This window comes from Beta vulgaris, chromosome 6 (genome assembly GCF_026745355.1).
Source record: "Beta vulgaris subsp. vulgaris cultivar EL10 chromosome 6, EL10.2, whole genome shotgun sequence".
Classification (NCBI taxonomy): Eukaryota; Viridiplantae; Streptophyta; class Magnoliopsida; order Caryophyllales; family Amaranthaceae; genus Beta; species Beta vulgaris.
Window position 1 is genome coordinate 2,632,543 of NC_079207.1, and position 10,729 is coordinate 2,643,271.

The window sequence follows — 10,729 nt, forward strand, 5'->3', positions numbered from 1 at the left end:
TGCCCCCCTTCCCCCTGCAGACCCCACCCCCCTGCCCCCCTCCCCTGCAGACCCCCTTCCCCCCCCCCCACGCCCACCTTACCCCCACCATACTAGTTACATTTTTAATTTGCCAATTTTTTTTAATTAATTCGTATGTTTTTTTACCATTTCAGGGACATGGAGGATGTGCATACGGATACGAGTGCGGAACACACTACCGAGGATGATGTTTCGATCACAAAAAGGAACAACGGCAAATGGTTATGGCTCGCCGTGAAGAAAAAGGTACAAATGCAAGTAAGAACTTGCAGACGAAAAAGAGGAAAGGAAGGGGACCTACAAAGTCACTAGGGAAACCCACCCTAATGACTTTGGAGTACGATCATTGGGGCAACCTTGTGGAAAATGGCGTCAAAAGTATGCCATGCAAATTGGGATTTGCATGCATAAGCTCTCCATTCTCCACTCATGGAAAGAGGTCCCCGAGTCTTTGAAGAAGATGATTTGGGAAGATACTATGGTAAGATTCGCGTATAATTATTTAGAATTTTAACACTTTGGTTAAATATACTATGTAATATTGATAATTTGTGAAATGCGTTCTTTGTAGAATCAATTCCATATTCCAAACGATGAAGCGAAGAAGAATCTGTTTCTATCCGCAGTTGCCCAAAGGTTCCGAGACTTCAAGGCCAAGCTAGTGTCGGGGTGGATCACGAAGCGGAGAAAAGTCGGGGGAACAAAGAAGAAGAAAATCTACGACGGGGAAGCAACACCTTCTTCTGAGGCTTCACATGACACATCATTCGAGGATCCCTCCAAGCTTCCATATCAGATATGGAGGCATATCACAGCTGAGCAGTGGCATGCATTTGTTGCACAAAAAACAACTACCCCAGAAGTTGTTGTAAGAATTTTTTACTAGCTAAGATTTAATACTTCAGATCCAATATTATATAACACCATATCTAACCTTTGTTTATATTTGTGTGTTTCAGGCAATTCGTGAGAAAATAGCGCGAATGCAAAATCTAGGAAGCACTACCACCATCTGGGTGCTCATCGTATGGTCAGGCGAGAGAATCGTGGATGTATGACCATTACCCCACGATTGCGTCGACCACGACGCAATCGGGCACTAGCTCTACGACGACAGTTGCACAGCGGCAACCAGATAGAGTGCTCGATTGGTGGTGTTCCATGCATGGGGTTGATGCAAAGGGACAGAGATCATACCTGATCCCGGAACAAAACAGATAGCTAATGCCATTGTAAGTACATATTATAAGTTATTGATAAGGTTTACATAATAATATAACTTCTGCGCTCACGAGTATTTCTCTCTTATCATTTATGCAGATTGGCTTGAAGGAAAAGGAGGCAGCTGGTGAGTTCACTCCTAGAGGACAAGTTGATGCCTTACACGAGACTCTAGGACGGGACCAGTATGGACGTGTGAGGGGCGTAGGAGGTGTCCGCCTCGGGGTGAGAAAGGTGTATGGTGATCAATACACCTCTACGTCCAGATCCACTACCTCCAGTGTCAATTCATCACCTTCCATAGATGTGGAGGCTATGAAAGCCGAACTTCGGGAGGAGCTCAGAGCGGAGATGACTCAGAATTTCAACGCCATTTTGGCGCAGATGGGCTTACCGACTTTTGGTGCTTTCACGCAGGGCAATGTTCCTATGCAGCCTGTTCCTACGCAGCCTGTTCCTACGCAGCCTCGTACAACCGGAGTTAACGGTAATTGTTTAATATCACAACTATTGTTCTTAAATATGTTGTTTCATAGACTAACCTTGAATAGAGTTTTTTTTTAAAGGAAGAGACACCATGTGAGCTATGTAATCAAGGAGATGGTCATGGTAGATTCATTATCGTGGCTTATGGATCTGTACAGCCCCCTAGGGACCGGCCACTATTGCACAACCAGCCAGTAGCTGATATTCACTATGTGGTCAGCGTTGAAGACATTGTGACCGGTTTCGAAGCATTTCCTCTTCCGCTGCCGAATGCAGGAGTTGGTCTACAGTTATTGTCTGATTCCATTGGCAGTTATATTCTATGGCCGCGTGCATTGGTGCGGTTAGCATATCAGGTACAATCTCTAACATAAGTTATATACATAGTTTTCTTTTATAGTTCCTATATATGATTGTCAGTAATATCTTTTAATTTAACTAATTACTAGGGTTCGGGGAAGGCCGACAGGAAGGGAAAGAAGGTAGCTTCACCTCAGGGAGGCCGACGTGCCCAAGTGGGAACGAATTCTTCGGCAAAGTATCCACTCATTACGGATATGGAGGTGGTGCAACGCCTTACTAAACCGTGCTTCTGGCTACATGAGTGCATTAGTGATGCAGCCGATGGCAATGATTGAGATTAAGTTGTCGCACCACCAATTCCACTACATTGATGAGGAAACATCGACCTTCATTTTAAGGATGATATTAAAGAATTCTTACTTGGGGAAGAGTTGAATGTTTCCATGATACAAACATTCATGAGGTAATACTTTATTAATTAAGTAGTATTCAATCCAACTAATAATAACTTCCATAATAAGTAAGTTTTATTTTTATCAATATGAATTCTCAGGCTATTATACAATGATGTGAGGCGATCTAGTCAGCCAATCTTTGGTTGGTTATGTCCAAGCTTTGTACGAGATGACAGTTGCGTACAAAACGAAAAAGAGGTGAAAGTATATCTCAAGGATTCTTTGAACGCATGTTCTCGTCTTGGATATAAGATCGTTCTTCTTCCTTACATTGAATCGTATGCTTCTTAAACTGACTTTTTAATTAATTAAATTGACCTATTAGTTGTTCTACGATAACAATAACATTATTTTTATTGTTGTAGGAACCATTGGACACTCATTGCAATATGTGTGTCAAGTAACGAAGTCTACCACTTTGATTCTTTGCGTAAAGGAACAATACGGTCCTTACTAGTCAAATCATTGTTAAATAGGTAGCCTAATTGAAACTATATATGCACACTTAGCTTATTAAATATTAAATGTACATCTAATCTTATAATAATGTGTATTGATGTAGTGTGATGAAGAAGATTACTTCATCTGGACTTCGACAAGGAAAAGCTCCTGTTTGGTATTTAGTCGAGGTAACATGTAATATTTTTTGCATCCTTTTATACAAACACATAATACACATATAACATGTCATTTATTGCATCTTTGGTGAATTTTAGTGTCCGGTACAAGAAGGTGGACTTGCGTGTGGGTATTACGTCATGAGGTTCATGCTCGATATCGTCAACTATTGCAAAGATGTTGTTGATCTTCGAAAGGTATGTAACTTTTAGGTTTCCAATTGTTGTTTGTTGTATTTCCGGCCTATTTTAGCCTTTTCGCTCCCAAAATGTAGTTATGATGTGATTTAACCTCAAATTCTCTTTGAACATGATTATATGAGGCATATTATAACTAGTATGTAGATTCTTAGGCTTTAATTTGTTGTTGGTTGCATTTCGGGAACGAAAAGGCCAATTCCGGCCTATTTTGGCTATTTTGGCCTTTTCGCTCCCAAAATGTAGTTATGAAGTGATTTAACCTCAAATTCTCTTTGAACATGATTATATGAGGCATATTATAACTAGTATGTAGATTCTTAGGCTTTAATTTCTTGTTGGTTGCATTTCGGGAACGAAAAGGCCATTTCCGGCCTATTTTGGCCTATTTTGGCCTTTTCGCTCCCAAAATGTATTTATGAAGTGATTTAACCTCAAATTCTCTTTGAACATGATTATATGAGGCATATTATAACTAGTATGTAGATTCTTAGGCTTTAATTTCTTGTTGGTTGCATTTCGGGAACGAAAAGGCCATTTCCGGCCTATTTTGGCCTATTTTGGCATTTTCGCTCCCAAAATGTATTTATGAAGTGATTTAACCCCAAATTCTCTTTGAACATGATTATATGAGATATATTATAACTAGTGTGTAGACTTTTAGGCTTTAATTTCTTGTTGGTTGCATTTCGGGAACGAAAAAGGCCATTTCCGGCCTATTTTGGCCTATTTTGGCCTTTTCGCTCCCAAAATGTAGTTATGAAGTGATTTAACCTCAAATTCTCTTTGAACATGATTATATGAGATATATTATAACTAGTGTGTAGACTTTTAGGCTTGCATTTGATTTTGATTCCATTTCGGGAAGATATATGTCATTTTTAGAAGTACTAACTACGGTAAAATGATTGACTTTTTGTATATGTTTATTCCTTGGTTGTTTTGCAAGGTTTATGCTAGTTCCATACCACGTTTGAGGAACTTCACCAAAGAAGAAATTGACGAAGTTCGGGATAAGTTGGCGTCCCACATTACCGATGATTGCATAGGATGAGATTTTCGCTCCAACAATGTACTAGCTAGTTTCTATCACCTATGTACACTTTTTACATTATTTTAATATATTTGAAGTTAATTATTACCTTTCTCCACTTGTCATATATTATCGTATTGCAATTTGCATTTTTTTTCTTGTCCAAGAGAGGTTATGGGTGGGGGTGGGGCTGTGTGTGGGTGCAGGCTGTGCTGCTGGTATGTGCAGGCTGTGTGCAAGCAAAATAAAAAAAATATAAGTGAAGGGCTGCGCTAGTTTAAATAGCGCAGCCCTTCATGAAGGGCTGCGCTAGTTTAAACTAGCGCAACCCTTCTAGCAAGAAGGGCTGCGCTAGTCCTTCACTAGCGCAGCCCTTCTTCTAGAAGGGCTGCCCTTCTAAACAAGAAGGGCTGCGCTGTGAAGGAGGCGCAGCCCTTCTTGTAGAAGGGCTGCGCTTTTTTCAAAAAGCGCAGCCCTTCTATCAGAAGGGCTGCGCCTTTTTAAAAAAGGCCAGCCCTTCGTCTTGAAGGGCTGCGCTTTTCTAGCGCAGCCCTACTTGAATAATGAAGGGCTGCGATGGAAAGGGCTGCCCTCTAAAAGCGCAGCCCTACATACCATTTTAGCGCAGCCCTACTGCTTTTTTCCACTATGTGGTTCCTTTTTTTTATATTACTGAATATCAAATTGAGGTTTGTGTGCATCTCCTAATAGAGGTTGATGAGAGTTCCTCTAGTTCTCGAGCTAACAGCAAATTCTATTCAGTATAAAGATTCAATCTTTATGCCCTATTTCATATAAAGATCGAATCTTTCAACAAGTACAAGTGAGATTCAGGTGTTTTGAGACTTGTTAGTAATTTTACTATACACAAACACATCATTTGCTTTATAATTCTTTTTTTTAGTTGTTGAATATATAGGGTCCTATTATGTTTATGAGTCTAATTCTTTTTTTTTAAATCATTGAATATACAAATTGAGGTTTGTGTGCATCTCCTAATAGAGGTTGATGAGAGTTCCTCTAGTTCTCGAGCTAACAACAAATCTATTCAGTATAAAGATTCAATCTTTACTCCCTATTTCATATAAAGATCGAATCTTTCAACAAGTACAAGTGAGATTCGGTGTTTTGAGACTTGTTAGTAATTTTACTATACACAAACACATCATTTGCTTTATAATTCTTTTTTTTAGTTGTTGAATGATATAGGGGTCCTATTATGTTTATGAGTCTAATTCTTTTTTTAATATCACTGAATATACAAATTGAGGTTTGTGTGCATCTCCTAATAGAGGTTGATGAGAGTTCCTCTAGTTCTCGAGCTAACACAAATTCTATTCAGTATAAAGATTCAATCTTTATGCCCTATTTCATATAAAGATCGAATCTTTCAACAAGTACAAGTGAGATTCGGTGTTTTGAGACTTGTTAGTAATTTTACTATACACAAACACATCATTTGCTTTATAATTCTTTTTTTAGTTGTTGAATGATATAGGGTCCTATTATGTTTATGAGTCTAATTCTTTTTTTTTAAATCATTGAATATACAAATTGAGGTTTGTGGCATCTCCTAATAGAGGTTGATGAGAGTTCCTCTAGTTCTCGAGCTAACAACAAATTCTATTCAGTATAAAGATTCAATCTTTATGCCCTATTTCATATAAAGATCGAATCTTTCAACAAGTACAAGTGAGATTCGGTGTTTTGAGACTTGTTAGTAATTTTACTATACACAAACACATCATTTGCTTTATAATTCTTTTTTTTAGTTGTTGAATGATATAGGGGTCCTATTATGTTTATGAGTCTAATTCTTTTTTTTTAAATCATTGAATATACAAATTGAGGTTTGTGTGCATCTCCTAATAGAGGTTGATGAGAGTTCCTCTAGTTCTCGAGCTAAAACAAATTCTATTCAGTATAAAGATTCAATCTTTATGCCCTATTTCATATAAAGATCGAATCTTTCAACAAGTACAAGTGAGATTCGGTGTTTTGAGACTTGTTAGTAATTTTACTATACACAAACACATCATTTGCTTTATAATTCTTTTTTTTAGTTGTTGAATGATATAGGGTCCTATTATGTTTATGAGTCTAATTCTTTTTTTTAAATCATTGAATATACAAATTGAGGTTTGTGTGCATCTCCTAATAGAGGTTGATGAGAGTTCCTCTAGTTCTCGAGCTAACAACAATGCCTATTCAGTATAAAGATTCAATCTTTATGCCCTATTTCATATAAAGATCGAATCTTTCAACAAGTACAAGTGAGATTCGGTGTTTTGAGACTTGTTAGTAATTTTACTATACACAAACACATCATTTGCTTTATAATTCTTTTTTTTAGTTGTTGAATGATATAGGGTCCTATTATGTTTATGAGTCTAATTTTTTTTTTTAAATCATTGAATATACAAATTGAGGTTTGTGTGCATCTCCTAATAGAGGTTGATGAGAGTTCCTCTAGTTCTCGAGCTAACAACAAATTCTATTCAGTATAAAGATTCAATCTTTATACCCTATTTCATATAAAGATCGAATCTTTCAACAAGTACAAGTGAGATTCGGTGTTTTGAGACTTGTTAGTAATTTTACTATACACAAACACATCATTTGCTTTATAATTTTCTTTTTTAGTTGTTGAATGATATAGGGTCCTATTATGTTTATGAGTCTAATTCTTTTTTTTTTAAATCATTGAATATACAAATTGAGGTTTGTGTGCATCTCCTAATAGAGGTTGATGAGAGTTCCTCTAGTTCTCGAGCTAACAACAAATCCTATTCAATCTTTATGCCCGATTTTATATAGAGATCGAATCTTTCAACAAGTACAAGTGAGATTCGGTGTTTTGAGACTTGTTAGTAATTTTACTATACACAAACACATCATTTGCTTTATAATTCTTTTTTTTAGTTGTTGAATGATATAGGGGTCCTATTATGTTTATGAGTCTAATTCTTTTTTTTTAAATCATTGAATATACAAATTGAGGTTTGTGTGCATCTCCTAATAGAGGTTGATGAGAGTTCCTCTAGTTCTCGAGCTAAAACAAATTCTATTCAGTATAAAGATTCAATCTTTATGCCCTATTTCATATAAAGATCGAATCTTTCAACAAGTACAAGTGAGATTCGGTGTTTTGAGACTTGTTAGTAATTTTACTATACACAAACACATCATTTGCTTTATAATCTTTTTTTTAGTTGTTGAATGATATAGGGGTCCTATTATGTTTATGAGTCTAATTCTTTTTTTTTAAATACATTGAATATACAAATTGAGGTTTGTGTGCATCTCCTAATAGAGGTTGATGAGAGTTCCTCTAGTTCTCGAGCTAACACAAATTCTATTCAGTATAAAGATTCAATCTTTATGCCCTATTTCATATAAAGATCGAATCTTTCAACAAGTACAAGTGAGATTCGGTGTTTTGAGACTTGTTAGTAATTTTACTATACACAAACACATCATTTGCTTTATAATTCTTTTTTTTAGTTGTTGAATGATATAGGGGTCCTATTATGTTTATGAGTCTAATTCTTTTTTTTTAAATCATTGAATATACAAATTGAGGTTTGTGTGCATCTCCTAATAGAGGTTGATGAGAGTTCCTCTAGTTCTCGAGCTAACAACAAATTCTATTCAGTATAAAGATTCAATCTTTATGCCCTATTTCATATAAAGATCGAATCTTTCAACAAGTACAAGTGAGATTCGGGTGTTTTGAGACTTGTTAGTAATTTTACTATACACAAACACATCATTTGCTTTATAATTCTTTTTTTTAGTTGTTGAATGATATAGGGGTCCTATTATGTTTATGAGTCTAATTCTTTTTTTTAAAATCATTGAATATACAAATTGAGGTTTGTGTGCATCTCCTAATAGAGGTTGATGAGAGTTCCTCTAGTTCTCGAGCTAACAACAAAGCCTATTCAGTATAAAGATTCAATCTTTATGCCCTATTTCATATAAAGATCGAATCTTTCAACAAGTACAAGTGAGATTCGGGTGTTTTGAGACTTGTTAGTAATTTTACTATACACAAACACATCATTTGCTTTATAATTCTTTTTTTTTAGTTGTTGAATGATATAGGGGTCCTATTATGTTTATGAGTCTAATTCTTTTTTTTTTAAATCATTGAATATACAAATTGAGGTTTGTGTGCATCTCCTAATAGAGGTTGATGAGAGTTCCTCTAGTTCTCGAGCTAACAACAAAGCCTATTCAGTATAAAGATTCAATCTTTATGCCCTATTTCATATAAAGATCGAATCTTTCAACAAGTACAAGTGAGATTCGGGTGTTTTGAGACTTGTTAGTAATTTTACTATACACAAACACATCATTTGCTTTATAATTCTTTTTTTTTTTGTTGAATGATATAGGGGTCCTATTATGTTTATGAGTCTAATTCTTTTTTTTAAATCATTGAATATACAAATTGAGGTTTGTGTGCATCTCCTAATAGAGGTTGATGAGAGTTCCTCTAGTTCTCGAGCTAAACAAATTCTATTCAGTATAAAGATTCAATCTTTATGCCCTATTTCATATAAAGATCGAATCTTTCAACAAGTACAAGTGAGATTCGGTGTTTTGAGACTTGTTAGTAATTTTACTATACACAAACACATCATTTGCTTTATAATTCTTTTTTTTAGTTGTTGAATGATATAGGGGTCCTATTATGTTTATGAGTCTAATTCTTTTTTTAAAAATCATTGAATATACAAATTGAGGTTTGTGTGCATCTCCTAATAGAGGTTGATGAGAGTTCCTCTAGTTCTCGAGCTAACAACAAAGCCTATTCAGTATAAAGATTCAATCTTTATGCCCTATTTCATATAAAGATCGAATCTTTCAACAAGTACAAGTGAGATTCGGGTGTTTTGAGACTTGTTAGTAATTTTACTATACACAAACACATCATTTGCTTTATAATTCTTTTTTTTAGTTGTTGAATGATATAGGGGTCCTATTATGTTTATGAGTCTAATTCTTTTTTTTTAAATCATTGAATATACAAATTGAGGTTTGTGTGCATCTCCTAATAGAGGTTGATGAGAGTTCCTCTAGTTCTCGAGCTAACAACAAAGCCTATTCAGTATAAAGATTCAATCTTTATGCCCTATTTCATATAAAGATCGAATCTTTCAACAAGTACAAGTGAGATTCGGGTGTTTTGAGACTTGTTAGTAATTTTACTATACACAAACACATCATTTGCTTTATAATTCTTTTTTTTAGTTGTTGAATGATATAGGGGTCCTATTATGTTTATGAGTCTAATTCTTTTTTTTAATATCATTGAATATACAAATTGAGGTTTGTGTGCATCTCCTAATAGAGGTTGATGAGAGTTCCTCTAGTTCTCGAGCTAACAGCAAATTCTATTCAGTATAAAGATTCAATCTTTACGCCCTATTTCATATAAAGATCGAATCTTTCAACAAGTACAAGTGAGATTCGGGTGTTTTGAGACTTGTTAGTAATTTTACTATACACAAACACATCATTTGCTTTATAATTTTTTTTTTAGTTGTTGAATGATATAGGGGTCCTATTATGTTTATGAGTCTAATTCTTTTTTTTAAATCATTGAATATAAAAATTGAGGTTTGTGTGCATCTCCTAATAGAGGTTGATGAGAGTTCCTCTAGTTCTCGAGCTAATAGCAAATTCTATTCAGTATAAAGATTCAATTTTATGCCCTATTTCATACAAAGATCGAATCTTTCAACAAGTACAAGTGAGATTCGGGTGTTTTGAGACTTGTTAGTAATTTACTATACACAAACACATCATTTGCTTTATAATTCTTTTTTTAGTTGAATGATATAAGGGTCCTATTATGTTTATGAGTCTAATTTTTTTTTTAACATTGAATATTCAAATTGAGGTTTGTGTGCATCTCCTAATAGAGGTTGATGAGAGTTCCTCTTGTTCTCGAGCTAACAACAAAGCCTATTCAGTATAAAGATTCAATCTTTATGCCCTATTTCATATAAAGATCGAATCTTTCAACAAGTACAAGTGAGATTCGGTGTTTTGAGACTTGTTAGTAATTTTACTATACACAAACACATCATTTGCTTTATAATTCTTTTTTTTTAGTTGTTGAATGATATAGAGGTCCTATTATGTTTATGAGTCTAATTCTTTTTTTTAAATCATTGAATATACAAATTGAGGTTTGTGTGCATCTCCTAATAGAGGTTGATGAGAGTTCCTCTAGTTCTCGAGCTAACAACAAAGCTTATTCAGTATAAAGATTCAATCTTTATGCCCTATTTCATATAAAGATCGAATCTTTCAACAAGTACAAGTGAGATTCGAGTGTTTTGAGACTTGTTAGTAATTTTACTATACACAAACACATCATT

At 34.9% G+C, this 10,729-nt stretch overlaps 2 protein-coding genes and 1 long non-coding RNA gene across 4 annotated transcripts; all 3 read left to right on the forward strand.

Annotated features, from left to right (window-relative positions):
• Positions 1-374: 374 nt before the first annotated feature.
• LOC130591721 (uncharacterized) lies at positions 375-1,017 on the forward strand. The gene is made up of 3 exons (XM_057395488.1): positions 375-502; positions 593-883; positions 1,000-1,017. Exons 1-3 carry the CDS (start codon positions 407-409, stop codon positions 1,015-1,017), a joined length of 405 nt encoding a protein of 134 aa, XP_057251471.1. The 5' UTR covers positions 375-406.
• Positions 1,018-2,441: 1,424 nt separating this feature from the next.
• On the forward strand, positions 2,442-3,452 carry LOC130591703 (uncharacterized). Its single transcript, XM_057395399.1, has 5 exons — positions 2,442-2,494; positions 2,585-2,764; positions 2,852-2,962; positions 3,049-3,115; positions 3,203-3,452. Exons 1-5 carry the CDS (start codon positions 2,475-2,477, stop codon positions 3,314-3,316), a joined length of 492 nt encoding a protein of 163 aa, XP_057251382.1. The 5' UTR covers positions 2,442-2,474; the 3' UTR covers positions 3,317-3,452.
• A 1,805-nt stretch (positions 3,453-5,257) lies between these two features.
• LOC130591930 (uncharacterized) lies at positions 5,258-9,644 on the forward strand. 2 transcript variants are annotated; one of them, XR_008969881.1, is made up of 3 exons: positions 5,258-5,628; positions 5,917-6,704; positions 6,994-9,644. It is a non-coding gene; the product is annotated as an uncharacterized LOC130591930 (long non-coding RNA). The 2 variants fall into 2 exon arrangements; XR_008969882.1 differs by lacking the exon at positions 5,917-6,704 and having other exon boundaries at positions 5,258-5,833.
• Positions 9,645-10,729: the final 1,085 nt, after the last annotated feature.